Consider the following 18,722-nt stretch of genomic DNA (forward strand, 5'->3'; position numbering starts at 1 on the left):
CGTGCCCTACATTCGCGGGGTGGAAGGATCGCGATCGCAACAGATTAGGATACTCACTGTAGTCGCTGAGATCGTCGTTCGTCCCGTTAACGGTTCCGTCGGGCAGCAGCTGGACATAGCGATTTTTGATGAACACCTGGATCTTGCGTGTCGCGCCGGAAATACGCGACAAGTTGGCAGAACGCTCGTTGCGCTCGAGATTCGATTCGTTGCCTCGTTGCTGCTGTTGCTGTTGCTGTTGCTGCAGCAGCAGTTGCTTCTGCTTCTGAAGTGGCCCTTGTCGGGTGGCACCACGTCGCCCATGCCACCCATGGTTCGTCCCGTTCCCGACCACGGTGGCCCCAGCAAGCTGATGCTGATGCCGGTGAGGATTGCCAAAGGGAGCCGGAACCTCACGCTTTCTCCTCGACACCTCCTGAGTCGATTGCGTGTCATCGAACCTGGCCGATTGGGATTTATTTTTATCGATCGGTTCTGCTAGATAATCACGCGCGTTTCGCACTGCACTCGATCGCTCGTGGGGTGGTAAATTTAACTGCCCTACCACCGCGTCACCACTTCCACCACGCCACCTTCGTTCGTACGGTTCGGGGGCTGGCCCGAGGGCGCGCAGGATACGATAGAACTCACTCACACGCCGGCTTTTCCGGCTGTCCGATTCCGCGGGTGGGTCCTGGTGGCCCTGCTGCCGTTGTTGCCCTCCACCAATCGGGGCCGGGTGCCGTGGGCGGGAACTTTCCACCCACCCAGGTTGAGCCGGCATCAGGGGAAGGACGGCCGCGGCCGGGTGAGGTACAACATCCCACGGACCCATGGCGGGTCCAGCGGACGGTGGTGGTTTCGGCATGGAGGCACAGCAGGGAGGCCAGACCAGGATCACCAGCAGGAGGGCGCCCAGCAGGGCCAGGGCCCTCCGACGAATCCTGCCGCTGAGCATGAACCTTCACCGGCCTCGCGTGGAGCCACGTCCACGGGCACGCACACGCACTCGCATAGATGGATGCCCCGCCGTGGCCACACACACACGCACACACACGCGCACACGCGATTTCCGGGAGAAAAGGGATCACTTTTTGGGAAAGGGAGCCTCGCGGCACTCACTCCGGTGGAGGAACGATCAGACGTTTCGAGTGGGTCGAAGGGACGCGGCCAGTTGGTGGGTGGCCCGGGGAGGTGCACTTCCTGCAGCACACTAGAGCCGTCCCGGGCGCGACCATCCTTTGGCGCGGCCTTCAGCGGGAATGCGCGGAATGTTGTCGAACCGCGAACCCGCGAACACGCCCGCCCAACACCCACCACCCACCGGGTACGATGGCGGGAAAATCGTGTGATCCTGTCGCGCTCGTATCACATCAACACACACACTCGCACACGCACACACGCACACGATGACGCACTGGGTGGATCGAAAACTGTCGAAATCGCGAAATAAGAAATCGAAACACGTGCAACCGGGAGATACGCTGAAATGGAAGGACGAGAGAGAAAGAGAGAGAGAGGTTAGAAATCATAAAAATCTATGCTAATGTGCGTCGGTCATCGGCACACGCCCGGTTCGGCAACCTACATTCGGCAAAAATCCCTCCCCCGGGTGTGGAATTCCACGAATTTATCTGGAGAAAATCGGCATATCGGATCGAGTTCGATCGATAATGATCGCACGCGTAGCGCCAAGCTACAAGCCGCAATTCAAATGCTAATCAGTGGCTAAATTTAGCTCCTACGCGTGCTTGAATTGAATTCGATTTTAAATAAAACCACCGTTAGTGAATTAAAATACCGGCATGAGCTTAGGGACGATCGATGCTGCGCTTCACGCGTCCGATCACCACCCGCAGGACGTAGGTCAAACTGTCTCACCACACACGCACGCACACGCCGAAGCAATTCGTGGAAATCAACCACAGCGCAAAAGGGCCACAATTTAAATTAATCACATCCCTCAAGCGGTAAAGCTACCTGTCTGCGCTCGTGAACGATCCGCGAGCCAACCGCTGCAGATAAGTAGCCATTTTCATTACCATCGGTGGTAATGGTGGCGCTGTCGCGACCGATAATTTAGTGCATGACGCAAGTGGCGCGCGCGTGTGTGTGGGTTTGTAGCGGGGGTCGCAAAATTTAGCACGCCATCGTGTCGCGGACGCATCGTCAATCGGCCGATCGTCAACCGAAAACGCACGCGCACCCTGTGCGAGCGTTCGTTGAGAGGTCATTGGCACATAAATATACATTTTCAATTTATCACCGCAAACCGCGTGAACGCACACGGTTCCGCACACGAGCCGTCACCTCGCGCGTGCACTTGTCGCGCACACACTGACGCATCGCGCGCATCGTTATCAGACGCCGGCACCTGGGTGATTATGGGTGGGTCAACTGCACGCTGGTTTGCATCAGATCGTACCACCCACACACGCCCGTTACACAGCTGTCTGATGGCGTGTTTGCGGTTCTCTCCTCGAGAATCGGATCGAGAGCTTGGAAATGAGCGAGAGACAATAGGAAGGAAAAGGGGAAAGAAAACAATTTGGCAAAACGACAACGCAAAAAAACGCATCGCTAATTGAGCAAACACTGTGCCACTAAATTGGGACGCGCGAGTTTTTTTTGTTTTTTTTTTCTTCACCTTTTGTTTGACGTTCGCGCACACACTCGCGTGAATTATTCGTGGAAACGGAACCTGAGTGCGATTGAAATGAGGCTGTTTATGTTTATGATCACAAGCGCTATCGCCACCTGAACGCCTGAAAGGATACACCCGAATGCGCCCGTTCAAGCACGATCACGATCACAGATCTTTCATCTCGCTTTCGTTCACCTTTCACCGGATGCGAATTGGGTGCGCGTTCGTGCGTGGCATTTAAATTCTTGTCACCGCTGATGGTGCATTTGTTGCTGAGCGCAGTGAAGCAGCTCTCTCTTTTTCTCTCGTTTGTTCGGTTGCATAATTGTCGCGATCGAACCCACCGCAACGTGTGTGCGTTTTCGGCACGCGCTCGCAGGCTACTAGATAGCCGAAAATGAGCTACCAGACAGAATCGAGCGAATGTAAGATGTCACTGACGTGCCGTGACGCGAGAGAGATGACATCGATTTCCACCGGATGCAATGAAATGAAAGATCGAATCCCAAAGCACCCGAACGTCAAATGACGGACGTAAAAATATGGCCGAAAAAGCGAACCATGAACTGTTTTACGATCAAATTCACGTTTTCTTCCACTGGCTTCAAAACCGGATTACGCGTGGCGTCAAAATGCTTGCGTTCGAAACGCAAACCGGACTGTGGCGTGTCGAATTTGTGCCTTTTGGGGGTTTGCTTAATTAATGATACGCCTTGTGTACGCGTTGCGGCAAAGGGGGTTTATTTTATTTTTGTTTTGCTGTTGCTCCAGCTGTATTGGCAGGATCGCTTATCAATACCGCGCCATGCTGTGGCTGCTAACCGAAGAACATTTAGTTCTACTTCTGCGTTCAAGTTCATCGAGCCGGAGCGCAACTTTCACATTCCTTCGAATAGGTCCGAATATCTAACGTTTCTCCGATAACGCCAAAAACAACGAACGAAACGATTGCTTACAGCAAACACGTCGAATCGGTGTTCGCCAATTGTTTCCTTGTTCCCTGTGTTCAACTGTCCCGTCTTTTCCGACGATCGGAACACCACCGGGTGACGGAGAATGGAAACATTCGAAGGAGAAAGAAAAAAGTAACATCCTGCCTCACGTCGGGATTCCGAGCACCGATCGCGGACATGCAGCGGAAACGTGCGTTAAGATGAAGATGCGGAAAACATGCCACATAGTGAAACGTAAAATGTGTCCAGCATGTCCAGCAAGCAGGGTGAGGTCCAGGTCCTTCCCCAAAGGGCACTTTACCCTCCCAGGGTGCCGCCAGGAGCAGCCGAAATTTCGTCCATCTTCGTTCGACCTGGGAAAACTGTGTGCTCAGGAGTTAAGAGCACAAAAAAAATTCATCATGACATCACGGCAGGAATCAGGCACTGGGGATGAGGTGGATGAAGGGTGGAGAGTCACAACGGACACACAAACCAACGGGCTCACCCAACAAAAGTCACCCCAACAGCCTCGGCGGGCTCGAGAAAGTCTCGGAAGAAAATTACCACACGACCGCAGTGCAAAACCAAGAAAAAAAAAGAAAATGTGTAACAACACCACGAAAAAGAGGAGGCCAGATGCAAGAGCTTGGCGGTTCAGTCTTGCATTTGCACAACGGAACTGATGTTCAAGATCAAGGGTAGCAACAACAACAAAAAAAGGGTACAGGAATCCAAACCCTCCCCGGGGGTGGTTTCGAGGGACAACGTAAAAGGCAGCGCATGTCACGCGCACGGGACCTGTTCTGCGTAAGGCTTAATAATCTCAGCGCGTTTTTTTGTCTTTCTTTTGCTTGCACTTTTTATTTCCACCCCTCAGTGAAAGGTACGACATGAGGGTCATTCGGGCTGAGGGCGTGCCGTTTCCAGACAGATCAGTGCGTGCGGAAATTAGTCGCACGAGTCATCAGGCGAACTTGTTGGCACATTTCACGCCTTCTAGCGTGCGCGAAAGGATCGCGTGATCGTCAGGCCTACACGTGCACGCCGTGTTCCGTGAGTCGTTCGAGAACATTCCCTACGCCCTTGCGATCGTTCGAAGTTGCTCCAAAATTGCGAACGCACTTGGGTTTCTGTCACTTGCTTGATTCTATGTGCGATTCGGAACAATAAAAATGCCCGTTCACGTTTTAGTCACACTTTACCTTTGACTCGTTCGCTGATAACACTGATTGCACGAGGCAATCGGACACCTAGGGGGATGTCTTTTTCTTCTTCTGCAGGCAGGCTTTTTGCCGTTTTTTTCTTCGCAATTTTCTCGCCTCGGTGTGTTTGTGTTTGCGAAATAGCTATCACTCGGAGGTTTACATAATTTTGGCACACTTTTTCGATAACCGGTTAGTCACCGCACTTTAGCACAAACACTCGTATTATTAGAACGTATTAGAACACTTTGCACTATTTTGTTTGGTTAACTTGTCGTTTCCTCTGCAGCGTGATGTTTTCTTCCGCACTCGCTAAATGAAAAAAGGACCAAATTGGTGTTCTTATCACAGCATCAAAGACACTATCTTATAGCGTGCACACACACAATAAAAAGCATCCTTCTTTGGTTTTGTTCTCCTTTGGTTTTGCACATTTACGTGTTAATGAATGAAAACGATGACGCGATTTGATGGCGTAATTTGATGGCGTAAATTGATGACGTCTAAACTTTCCGTTCCCACGCGCAACACCCAAAAATCATGATCTTAATCGCTTGTCTCAGGGATGGAATGTGTTTCAGAAACCCTTTCAATGTTAGTTTAACCTCTAGTGATGCCGCAATTCGCCTCAGCACACCCTTTATCACGTGAGCTTTTCACTGGGGCTTTCTGTGCCGAATTTGACGGTGCGATTTTTTGCCTCAGCGAAACTGCTAGGTATTCCCGAGCATGAGCAAACACAAACCAAGAGCGGGGGTTGAAAGCCAAACCGCACGTCCCCCAAAATCGAGCAAATGATAAGTGATAAGATGCACCTACCCCCGGCGCCTCAAACCCCCCTTCGCATCACCGTATCCGTGAAACGGTCAATTTCGATGCAGAATTTAAGTTCACCCTCGCCAAGAGCTATCAACATTGTTTGCAATTTGCACCACCGAGTCGCGGAGGGAGAAGGACTCCCACCACCCTCGCCGGGAAAACCCACATCTCTCCCACCCTTCACGCGAAACCACTTCAGTGAAACTCGCGCACGCGGTTCTGGGACGCGACGTTTCGAAAATATATCCAATCGGTTTTTAATGAGCCAGTCAGGAAGGGGGGGGGGGGAGGGGGAGAAGGAAAAGGGTGCAGGTGGTGGGCGTGAAGGGCGAGGGGTGGGTCTGTCTGTCGATCTCGTCCCGACCGCACCGCGCGGTCGATCGCGAAAAGGTGAATTTTGCGCGAAAAGTAAGCCCTCTATTTTTGCTGTGCCGCGTTTCGTTGGCTTTTCCCGAGTTTTCCCGCGCGCACCGCCACCCCCTACACCCGTTGCTCGGTTGGGTGGTGCGAACCGGTGTCGGTGTTTGCGTGTGCGAACCGGTGTCGATCGGGCCCCAGCACAGCCAGCGGAATCATCTGTTTTACATAACAAACTGGCGAGTGGAATTTTCGCACACAAAAAAAAACCCTTCAACGCAGACGATTAGGTCAAAGTTCCGATGTTTTTTTTTCTAGTTTTTTTTGTGTCTAACGTTTTAGCTTTCGCGAGCACGCTCTCTTTCACTCGGCTTGGAGCCTAAACCGGAACGGATTGCGGATTCGTAAGAAAGTAGGCTTCACATCACACATCCGCTCGGTGAGAAGATGATCCGTCGTCGGAAGCCACCGGGCGAATAGTTTGACCCCAATCCGGGATGTTTTTGGCGGATTGTGCCTTTGTTGACTAAAACGGACGACACTCATTCACTGGGCATCCCAAAAAGGAAAAAAACGGATTCGCCAACAACATTGGATCGATTCACGAACAGCAAATTTCCCTTCCGTACACGATCGGGTCACATGTAATTAAGTGATTTTGTTTTTCGTTACTTTTTTCCGGGCTTCAGCACGAGTTAAAATCACACCACCGGTTAGTGTACTTGCTGCTTCTTCTCACTACTTATCACAATTTTCCCCACTTTCCTAATCACTGCGATAACACCCACGGGTGTTTCCTCGAGCAAGAGTTCTAATCAACGCACAATTACTCAACACAAGATGAAATCTTTTAAAATGATCCACTTGTTGAAGCCGCCCGTTGGGTTATCACACAACTGAGTTGAAATTGCAGATCAAACCTCCGGCGAGTCGAGGCTGGTTGCCGCGGAGAAAGAGAACGTACCGACTCGAGCCGGTTCCCGGGACGAAAGGATGATTGCAACTGTCAGCCGCGGACACTGCCGAACCGAGAGTGCCGATCGCGACCGAGCCACCGCGGTGGAAGCGGTTCGAGCGCTGCTGTGGCCACCCCTGTTGGTACAGGCGTTACACACACACTACCGAGAAATGACTATGCTTCACCGTGAGGACATTCGTGAGCGCACTCCTTCGGACTTAATGGACGGATAAATTAGAAACATTTCAGGACGAATAATAATTATAGATGGACGAAGGATTTTTGTCGACATTGAATCTATCTTTTCTCAATTTTGCGTACGATTTCATCTATATTATTGAAGCTAATAATTTAAAGCTGAAGCTTAAAATTAAATTTGTTGTTATATATTTTGCAAAATTTGAATTTTTAAAGATTAATACATTTTAAAGCTCTATTCCAACATTTAAATATTCGAATAGCTCTATTCCAACATTTTTCTCCAGATGATGTAGCTATTTCGAAATAAAGTACAATAAGCTACCAATTATGGTTTACAATTAATTTGCAATGGCTTTAGTTTGCATAACATTTCCTTAAAATATTCATAAATGAACTCACGTTTGTAGGAATAGAATACTTGTTCTAAAATGCACTCATTGTTGTTATGCATAACACAATACCAACACAATCTCATTTATGTTTGCATCTCTTCACCAGGGATGCTGCAAAATTTTATGGAGGGGAAAGTATCACAGGACATGCTAGGATATGAAATACAATATCATGGTTTAGCGAGAAATTGAAATAGAACAGCTGATTAGATAACAATGATACGTTACATTGCTCGTATTACGAATATACGAAACATCCTAAGAAACTACAGAAAACCTAACAAAATATCTAGTGACTGTTACAGTTCCTTTAAACATAGTAGCTGTAAAATGTTACAGGGTATTGCTGGCTTATAAATCAGCAACCCTATTCAACAAAATTGATTTATAACTAAAAACAGTATGATAATTTTATAGTATATTGATTTTTTTTTTCAAACAATTCAAACATTTAATTAGAATAAATATCTAAGTGAAATATCTGTGACTGCGCTAGATTGTGGCTATCATTTCAAACACATTCTCTTCCGTACATCGCATCCTTAGCGAAATGCCTTATCATCCTTAACGAATGTTACTTTTCAAATTTTAAAATTTCAAATTGTGCAAACATAAATTCAGTGCTTCAGAAGGACCACGATTAGCGATAGCTGCAGCGGAAGGGGGTTGAATGAGAGCACTCAAGAAGCACCCTACAACAGCACTCATGAGTGCTTCTGAGGCTGTGCTCTATCATTGATGGTACTCTTCCAGGTAGATTTAATTTTACATTTCCATCAACAGGAGAAGAAATGTTCTGCAACATGAAATCTTCAAACAAATGTGATATGTATTTAATATTTTATTTTAAGTATACATTTGGTTGTGGTTTTGTTCTTTCGTTTAGTGACGAATTCATGATTAATATCATGCTATGTTGTTTTAGCAGAGTTGTTCAATGCACATTCAATGTAAGTTAATCGATACATATACATGAAGTACATGAAGCACTTATAAGTAGTGCCTTTAAACAAAAGTGATACAAGAAATGAAGCAATTAAAATAAACCTCCATTCACAGAATAATCACATAGCATGTGAAAACGAATCATGAATCACGAAACCAACATACTACTAACCAAATGGCACACAAATGGCTCGCCATACGAAGAGATCGTTCACGATCAAGTACATAGCTTCATAGTTTACAGGAAGAGCTTTATGTGCACAGGTTCGACGACCTTTCCTCACGATCAACACCCTGCAGTCAACATCCCCAAAATCAATCCTACCATTCCTCTTTACCTCGCGAAAAACCTCACTCGATGGCCGCTGGCATGCGTGTCACTGGGCTGCCGGAGCCGAAATTCGGCAGAAGCACCTAACCGCAGGTGTCGACCTTCCCACACGAAGAAGGATAAGCAAAACAGCCTAACGTATGCGCCCACCCTCAATGTCGGCAAGGGACGCAACAAACAACGGCCCACGACCTCGACCGGACGGGCATGTTTATCACAACAAAACGCCCTCAGGAAGGCACAGACTGAGCCCTTGCCTTACTCAGCGAACCACTGCATCGGGAGCCCTGGCCAGCTCCGCTTAAAAGGTACACCCGGCCAGACTCGGGACATCAGTCGTCGACATCAAGTTGTGGTGTGGAGCCAGCAAAAAACCTCCCACAAACGGTCATCAGCAACACACACGCACACGATGGTAAGCAAAAGCTTTTGATCAACCTCGATCCTCGAATACTTACGGACTTCTGTGACTCACTTGCACCCTCCAGTGGACCGCCAGCCGATGGATCGTGTGCCTAACAGTGGCCCTATTGGGTCTGCACTTCTGCGGCGTACAGGGCTACGGCCTGTTCAAGCGCGTTGGTCCACACAAATTCGCCCGCGTGCCATTACGACCCGCCGGAATGCGCCATTTTGGATTCGTACGAGCCGCCAACCCTAACGCGGACGGTGCGATGGATGAGCCCTCGCAACAGCGTGAAATGGCGGCCGAAGAACCGACGGAAATGCGTGAAATGATCCACGAAAGTGCGCACCCGGTCGAGATCGATATGGGCGCGGATATGCAGGCACGTGTGATGGGATTCGAACCCGATCAGGTTGATGGTAACTTCGGACGAGCGGCCGGAGAAGAGGAAGGTGAGAACGAGGAAGGTGACGCTCAGTTCCGACACTTCAAGAAGCACAAGAAACATAAGCACGTGGTCCACACGCACCATCACTATCATCACAAGAAGGATGATCACGAGTATGGCCATGGATATGGGCATGGTCATGGGTATGGTCATGGACATGGGTACGATCATGCTCATGGGCATGCTCATGGATACGGACATGGCCACGGAGGGCACGGAGGTTACCAGCCAACGTACGGTTACCACGGGCGACACCGGCGTGACCTTCAGGACGAGGTGAGTTAGCGTCAGAGCCGTCAAGATGGCGCCCTGTAGCTCATGGCCAACTTCTCAATAAACAGGCCGCCGGTTTTTAGGCTTTAGCACGCACCGCAACTCCAACGCATTCATCCCCGAACCCGGACCAGGACGTGGCCTTTGAAGGACAGCAGCTAGAGGGTGGCGAATCTGGTGGCTACCGGGCGTCTGTCAGCAGGCGGCAGCTTGTGCGCAGCAAAAACGAGCGATTAGCTCAGAACGGTCGAGATCGGGCGCTTCGTGCGAACAGGTACGATGGGGATCCTTGCCCACCAGGGCTCGTCCTTGACGATGGGGATGGGGAGGGACCAATGGTGGGTGCCAGTGGGGGATCAGATCCGATCGTGACGTCGGACAAACGTCCATTTCGACCGCTGGCGCATTTGTTTGGGAGGTTGTTCCAGCGTCCTAAAACGGCAGCAGAGCCTCCTGGTGATCCAAAGCCACCAAAATCAGGGCCCGAAACTCACGCCCTGCGGGACGAAATAGCGAGTTCGGTTGGGAAGGGCACTGGGACACCCGTAGGGGGTGGGATGAAGGAACACCTCGCTTCGAAAGGTGCCCAACCGCTGGTGGGAGGTCCACAGACCTTAGACGGGCACGAAGAACAAGTCCCGGGAGCGTTCCTTCCTGAGCTGGGAACGATCGTGAGCGTCCGATTCGTGGACGAATCGGGTCGAGAAAGGACGCTTCCGTTCGAGCTGACTTCACGGCAGCTAGGATGTGGCGTGTCCGCGAACTGCTCCACAACCGAACACCACCGCGTTATTCCACTGAATTATAACTTTTTCTACTTCCATTGCGTTCCTTCGAACGGGAACGGTTCCGCTCCCGAACGTGACAGGTTGCGGTCGATGGCGAAGCGCATGATCGAGGGTCTCGAGGGTGGGGAGCGAGTCGAGCAGGAGACGGTGGCGGTTGCGGCAGGTGAGGAAGGATCCGCCCGGTGGCCGTACAGACGTCGAACCAAAGCAGACTGGCGACGAAGAGCTGAACTGGCCGCTGGTCGACGTCGCAAAATTGTTCCTGAGAAGACACTCGAACGGCGTGCACCGAAACAAGAGCGAACTGAGTCGGAGAGCGGTGAACTGACGGAGATCGAGAAGGAGGACGAACGCCACGATCGGTCAAGCACGGTGGCACCTCCACAGGACACCGAAGAACCAGTGACGGACGAACCGGTCGACAATAAGTCGGACGTGTGCGAGGACGAGATCTGCTCGAGCTTCTACGTAGACGAGCGTAAAATGGCTGCCAGAAGCACGACTCCACGAACGGAGGTCGAACACCTGCTCGAGGAGGAACTCATGTCACTTCCCAGATCCTCGGGGAACGGACTTGAGACCTCCGAAAGCGAAGAGTCGGCAGTCGACCGCAAGGCGTCAGGTTCAAAACCCACATCTACGGCTTGGCGTGGCCTTTCGAAGCGATTGAATGCGTTCCGCGAGCGGCAGTTCAGTCGAAGGAGTCGTTCAACAGAGGCACCTACTACGACCACAACACCTGAGCCAAACGCCAGCGAGTACGAGAACGATTCGAACGAGATCGTTGAGTACTTCCAGCAGGACGTAGGTCGTGTCTTATACCGACTAGCTAACGGACGGTTGATCGAAGAACCACAACGATTCCACATGCGTCGTAGTCCTGCTGAAGATCCGGCTGACTCGTGGAGACAACGTCGGCTTGATCGTTTGGCCGCTCGAAAGAGTCGCAAGCAGCTGAAACCTTCTGTCGTGAATCCACCCGAGTCCAAACCTGAGCCTATGTCTCTTGTCAACATTGGTACGTTCCGGTTCCCGGATCAACAAATCGTGGGTGCTCCAGCCCCGGCAGCCATCGCCACCGGAACCGGAACTGAACTGACTCACGAACTGACCGGATCAGCTCGTGCCGTAGCCGTTATGCCTTCAGCAGACATGGACAACTACATCATGCAGAAGGTGCGCGAGTATTGTGGTTCGTCCTGTGGTAAACCCGCACCGGTATTGCTCGTCCCAGAACAGAAGACATTTGCCGTGGCGTACCCACCACCACCGCCTCCTGCCGCTCCTGCCTCACCTCACAACCCTGACGCGATCGTAGGCAGCGCAAAACCGCTCATCGTTCAGCCAGCTCATACGATCGAAACTGCACCCGGTTCTTCAACGGTTGCGCCCGGTTCCTGTGCACCCAAAATCGTCAAGTGCATCCCGAGGTCGATGGCGGGCAAACGCACCGCTAAGGGTGCTCCTGCCGATGCTACCCCCGACCCCTCGAAGGATCCCGCCAACCCGCTCGTGTCGTTCGCGCTCAGACGAAGTATGCCACGTGCGCCATCCGCCGTGAGGCGGAAAAGTGCTCGTCCTGTCCTCCCTGGCAACTAGCTAACCACACCTTCCTGCTGCTCCTCCTTAACTACCCATTACCCATCCACCCACCCCCGTTTCCCACCGTTCCATTCCTGACCCACGCCCGTTCTTTCAGTGAGAAAACCCGGCTTCGGTTCGTTGCTGCACCGGATGATGACTCCGTTCCGGCCTTGGCCTTAGGACTCCACCACCATCACCACTGCCCCCGCTGCCGTCGCCTCTTGCCTCTCCGCCCCCCCTCATGAGCCCAGCTGCGTGTTAGAATAAGAGCTTCCCTCCTTTTTTCCCCATCGGAAATTGAATCGCGTCCCGGAAGTTGCCGCGTGCCACTTGTTCGCCTTTGTTACTGTTAGAATAAACTGGCCCGATTGTAGCACCACGAAAACTAATCTGATCTGTTTTTTTTTCTTTCTTTCTTTCTTTATCTCTCTCGGTTCTTGGCACCCCCCCCCCCTCTCATTCCTGCCTCTCCGCCTTTACCGCTCAGTCCGAGTGCCGCGATCGTGCGCGCCGTTCGCAACCTGATCTTCAACCCGTACGATCCGCGTATGGTCGAACCGTTCGGTGGAAAACCACCGGGTGGTGATTCGACCCAACGGCGCAAGCAACGTCAGGACCTGCGTCGTCAGCAACACCAGTCACCCCGTACACGCCCGCTTGACGCCATCCGGAACGCGATCACGGCCATTCGGGAGCGAGTTGTGACAACGACTACGACACCAGCGCCACCTCCACCGGCTGCTGGTCGGCGGCAGAAGGCACGCCGCAACAAGGCTGGCCCTATAGTAGCGGCTGCGGCACCTCCCCCACCTCCTCCACCACCACCGGCACCTGCACCGGCACCACCAGCGGTTGATTGTGCCGAATGTCGGCGGTTGTGTAGCGCTTGGGGACGTCCGAGAGCGCGTCCTTTGGCAAGTCGACGACGAGAGGGTGCTAGTGCGGGTGGAGCCGCCGAGGAGACGGTAGCAAGTGCGGGTCCTGGTGAGACGAGTGAAGGCAATGGTGGTGGATTGTTGGGAGCGTGGTTTGATTGGTTCCCGGCCGATGAGATGGTGTCCACGATTCAGAACGGTGACTCGTCCTTTCTGGACATCGTGAGCAGTGTGTTTGGGTTGCCGCCGGAGGAGAACGAGTACCAGGTGGGGGCAGCACGAAGGAGTCCGCCACAGGAGGATCCGTTGCCGTTCTGTGAGGACGTTATGTAGCGAGGAAAGGGCAATGCCGGGGAATGGGATGCGTTGAATAAAGTTGCAGTTGTTATGCGTTTACGATATAATTGATTTGGTGGTTTTGATTTACTTCCTAAGGCGTTGAATAATTGTTCCGAAATCGCGTTCGCTCAGCTTAAGCTTTGGTTTATATCTTATCGATCCTTTATTATCATGCCATTTCATCATTCTACTCTTGGGCAAGGCTTTTTTTTATAATTTTGTAAATGAGTGAATTATTATTAAACCTTCATTGCAAGCTGGGTAATGAATTTGGATAGAAGCTGAAATGTTGTCAGTTTTTGAATTCCTATAGACTAATTTGTTTTTAATCGGGCGTCGAAAAGTTCATTATGAAATAAAGTTGATGTTGGTACATTGTTTGCTGAAACCAAAATTTAATATAAAATAAATAATACACGTAAAGCAAACTCAAGGCTTTAAATGGACTTTTTATTTATTACAGATAGTTTCATGTCCCTTATGGTATGATTTGGTCAATATCAATAAATAGAAGCATCATACAAATAATAACTCTATTCAACCCTATCGTACTTTACCCATGTAAAGGACCTATTATTAAAAACATTTAGAAAAAAGCCAATCAGACAGGATGAATGATGATTGCAGCAGAAAATTATTGTTTGTTTTCTGATACTACAAAATGTTAAGCCCCGCGAAAGTTGTAGCAGGTATAGTAACAGCACACTTCAAACGCGATTCGCGATCATACGACTCATGATCCTTGATGTGTTGTTATTGTTATTTATTTGAGGACGGCCTGGCCGTATTTAGATTTGATTATTTATTTGTGAGCTGAAAGGCATTTCCTCCCAACAGCCGCTGAGAGCCTTATCCCGGGCTGGCTCGGTTAACCCTTGATGTGTATTTTACAAACAAAATATTTACAAAATTACTCCCACCAATTAAAGATAGTTATCGACATAAACTCGTCCTCTGACACTGGCGACTAGATCAATCCGCAATACTTCAACAATTTACGCATCTTCGGTGGCAACATTCTCCGCCCTGACGCTTCCAACTGCTGTGGCAAATAGATCAACCCTTGGCATACACCTTTTGACGGCACTCGCACCTGGCCCTGGTTCCAGGCCCAATCCCTTGCGCTTCCTGGAAAGAAGTTCTTACGAGCCTTCAGAAACAGCTTTGGACGGCCACTTCCGTTCGCGGGAACCGTTGACGCTGGTGGGACCGCCACACGAGCTGAATAAGCGCCACCAACCATCGGTTCGTACACGTCGTGGAAAGGATAACGCGAAAAGGACACCATCAGTGGGTAGAACGCACGATCAGACTTGAAATCGAGTGCGGGCCATCGAGCACAGGGCAGAACGGTGGTTTCGGCTGGCTGGAAGCCTTTTAATGACAGCATTCCTACGAGCAGCAGCAGCAAAAATGGCAGGTCCCTCGTTGGTTGCCTGGAAGGACTCGCTCCTGGCATGGGTCCGAGTGCCATCTCTGCCGTCTGTGGATTTCAGCGGCTACTTCAACCGCTTCCGTCTGGATGAACTATTTCCGCGAACTCTTCCGACGATACGACAAACGCGCACTGCGGAATCGGAAGCGTTGCGGCTCATGAACGCGACCCTTCGCTGGGTTCGGCTGGACATTGCCCTTGAACCGGGTCGCGCGTTTTGGTTTACCGCAGACTGGCACGTTTTATTGACACTGTTGCGCGTCTAGCGGGTGCACTGGGCGGGTGTAGTTTTTTGTATTTACGGTACCACGTCCCACAGCCTTCAAAATGGGGCAGCGACACGAAACAGCGGAAACGCTTCCTCTTACGCTTGCATTCCAACGTTCGGGTAGTGAGCTTTTTTCTATGGAACAAGGGAGTTTTAGTGTGTCTTATTATCACTCAAAACATTGCCATCGAAATCTGGCATTATAAAGAATATTAATGCACTATAACAACGTGCACAATCCAATATTGCAGCACGACTCATGGTGCACTTTTTTAGAGTGAAACGCTTAAATGAGTTGATACTTTCACTCATAGATGGCGCTGCAACGAGTTCATTCCGTGCGAAAGTTTTAATGGCTTCAATTTTCAACGATTTTTGAAGTTCTTTGAAAAAATACAAGGGTAGAAATTAAAATAACCAAATGAGGCGATCCCCAGCAAGTTTATTTCTTTTTTATTAATTGGCAACATTCAATATACTTTATTTTCCTTCCGTCGTACAATTCTAACGGCTAACGCAAACGAGACACGTGCACAAAATAAAATCACTTTGCACAGTGTCATAAATACAGCTCATTATTAATCGCTCGGAAAATTTACCACTACGTTTGTTAGCAATTTCACCAGCCTGCTCCTAGTGCGATTCTTTTCATCCCCAGCTTCTCAAATATCGCTTGAAGCCGCTGGCCGTTCGATGGAGTCATCTCAACGCAATCCCGCAGGTTAAACCTTGTCATGGTGCTCTACCTAAATTAACCTAGCCACTCGAACCACTCAACCGAACAGGCTGAAAAACTCTCGATTGATATTGCGCACATCCGACGCTACATCTGCAACCGGAGCGGCCGCACCACCAGCAACCTGCGTGATAAAGTTCGCTATCACACTCATCATCATCTGAAAGCCTTCACCGGGTTTCCAGTTACTCGCCTAAAACGACAAAAAATGAAGGCACAATTATCAGCTCGAATCATCCTGTCTGTGAAGGAACACCGGACTTACCACCGTGTCGATGGCGTCGTTCAGATTGAACACCACCGCCGGTCGGTTACCACTTCCACCACCCTGCTCACCACCAACCCCCTCATCACCCTGAACCTGATCGGCCGATGACACCCAATCGAACAAACCACCCTGTCCGAAGAACCCCAGTGGCCCTCCGTGAGGACGATGGGGTTTGTGTGGCTTAAAGGGAAACCCCCCACCAGAACCACCCCCACCAAAGGACACCCCATGGCAGGGGTAGCCCCCGACGGCGTCGTAAAAGTGGTTGTTAAACACCGTCCCATCGTGGCTAGTTCCATCAGCTCCACCGCCACCAGCACCGTAGTTGTTCGGCGCGTAATAGTTAACATCGGCCAACACCAGGTTCAGATGTGGCAGAAGCGTTTTCGGATCGACCGGGTTGCCCTGCAGGTCGCGCCCATACTTCAGCTTGTGGAATAGGCTGTACGGGATGCAAGGTTGACCCGGTTTCCGGCGCTTGTACTTGAACTTGTGCCGTGAGCTTGTGTCACCAAACAGTCCCGTCAGTCCGCCAAACTTGTCGTTTAGGTCGAAGAACAGATTGTTGACTTGGTTGGAGCCATGGGAAATTACACCACCCCCACCAGCGAGTGGTGGTCGGTGTTGAGGGGGCACTGGCTTGTCGGGGGTCTCCTCCTCACTGACATCCTCCCCATCTACGTAGTCATCCGCCGGTTCAGCTTGGATCGGTTCGTCGTTCTTAGATGGTGGCAAGCGATTAAAAGACGCATTGGGACGATCCGATCGCGTTGTGTGGCGGGCTGGCGGGGGTGGAGTGATCGAGACGGAGGGTCGACTGAGGAAGGGCACACCCGGTGGATCGGGGTCATTTTCGTGAACCTGGTAGCGACTGTAGATGTCCGGAAACTGGGCTCGGTTGGGGCCCGTTCGAATGCTGCGTCCTTCGAAGGCCTCCTGTCGGCTTTTGGGTTGGGATTCGGTTGATTTTCCACGGGGAGAGCCGTCGGGAAAGGAGAATGGAAGAGCTGCGGATAGTGGGAGTACGCAGCAGCCCGCAAGGACAAACCAGAGCTGTAGTGGACGGAGGAAATTGATACACAATCAGTGAAAAGTGGCATGAAATTTTGTCAACGAATTGGAGCTGCTTCTTTTTCTCTTCTTTTTTGCTTAGATTAGAGGATTCTAGCCTACTACGAGGAATGAATATGAAGTTCACTAAATATATCCTCTCTAAATTTAGTTTTTTTTCATTAAGATGAAAAAAATATGGCCTCCTGCGACGCGAAGCTTGTATCCTCGCGATCAAATGATCGCCTTCAATTTCCGACTTTCAATTTTAACTTAATTGTTTGTCTATTTTCAACAATTTTTTTTGAAGCCCGATATAGCAAGCAACCTACACTACTAGTACTAACTAAAACAAACACGGTTTTGCACTGGTTAGAGTCCGAAATTTACTTCAAAGCCTTCCAACTCTCATGCACACAGCATCATCAACCTAAAGTCTTGCAAAGTCCATGGAGTCACAACATAAATGCTCAGCATCCATTTTTCAGAGCCTGTCTCACAACGAAACGAACACTTTTTTGCCGATATACCCTGTAAACTTTCCCCACATTAATCAGCGAAATTTACGCGATTCAAATCCACACCCAAAACGCACGCGATCACGTCTGTTAGCTTACGCAACGCTTTGTCAGCGAACATCGCCACTGGAGATCATCTCCATCCGATCCACGTCGAGCCAAACACTTTCTTTGATCCCACTTTCCATCACATTTAACCATCTTTCACTAACCGTTCTGGAACGCCGAAGCTGCATCGTTCTTATGTTATCCTTCTTAAGATCCTGCCACGTTGAATGCAGCTACCATTCTTCACTCACAATGCCATCAGTGACCGCTGAAGGACCGTTAAAGGACGTTAAAAGCACACGTCAAGAACACTCAAACTCGCTGGAGCTGCGTTCGAATGCGATCAGGTACACGTTTGGTGCAAAACTGTCCCCAACAGATCGCGTCCGAGGCTTAAACGGCCCCACATCCCACCAATGCCCGACGAAAGATGCCCAACCAAGATCGTGGGGTGGTCCAGGTCCACCCCCAGATCCGACATCGTGGCCCCATGAAAAAACCAACCTCGCAGACCTTCACGAGCCAGGTTGGAAGCAAGAGTCCGGGAGATTCCCATTCATAACCCCGTGCAAACCGGAGCGATTGTTTACACTCCGTGCCCACAAACGGGTGGTGGGACAACAAACCAAAAATCAAAGACTACAAAAAATCTCATGCAACGGTACGAAACCAGCCCATGCGGATGAAGAAAACGAAGAAAGCCTCTGCTGCTGACCTCTCTTGGTGTGATTCCGTCAGTCATCATCCAACGGCGGCAACACAGGCAACGGAGCAAGCTTCCCTAGAAAGCCAGACCCGATGAGACACGGTGAGGTAACAGTGTGTTCCCGCCATCGCGAAAGTGCGTATTTCGTAACCTCGCCTTTGCCAAAACGCCGCCAACTCGCGCGCGAGAGAAAGGCAGATGTGCGGAGGCGTATGGC

General features: G+C 50.5%; 3 protein-coding genes across 3 annotated transcripts in view; 1 reads left to right on the forward strand and 2 right to left on the reverse strand.

Annotated features, from left to right (window-relative positions):
* LOC128720401 (uncharacterized) overlaps window positions 1–937 on the reverse strand; it is a 46,111-nt gene extending 45,174 nt beyond the window's left edge. Inside the window, exon 1 of the mRNA XM_053814069.1 lies at window positions 58–937. Within this exon, the coding sequence (XP_053670044.1) occupies window positions 58–937 (880 nt within the window). The remainder of the gene's footprint in view (window positions 1–57) is intronic.
* Window positions 938–1,784: 847 nt separating this feature from the next.
* LOC128731514 (uncharacterized) lies at window positions 1,785–13,470 on the forward strand. The gene is given in 6 exon segments (XM_053824642.1): window positions 1,785–1,841; window positions 9,252–9,876; window positions 9,909–10,164; window positions 10,759–10,986; window positions 11,047–12,195; window positions 12,750–13,470. Coding segments are annotated over 6 exon segments (3,036 nt in total).
* Window positions 13,471–15,952: 2,482 nt separating this feature from the next.
* Window positions 15,953–18,280, reverse strand: LOC128731524 (uncharacterized). The gene is made up of 4 exons (XM_053824653.1): window positions 18,214–18,280; window positions 16,409–17,190; window positions 16,181–16,363; window positions 15,953–16,108 (listed from the first exon to the last, which is right to left on the reverse strand). Exons 1-4 carry the CDS (start codon window positions 18,278–18,280, stop codon window positions 15,953–15,955), a joined length of 1,188 nt encoding a protein of 395 aa, XP_053680628.1.
* Window positions 18,281–18,722: the final 442 nt, after the last annotated feature.

The sequence above is a fragment of the Anopheles nili genome, chromosome 2 (assembly GCF_943737925.1).
Source record: "Anopheles nili chromosome 2, idAnoNiliSN_F5_01, whole genome shotgun sequence".
NCBI classification, from domain to species: domain Eukaryota; kingdom Metazoa; phylum Arthropoda; class Insecta; order Diptera; family Culicidae; genus Anopheles; species Anopheles nili.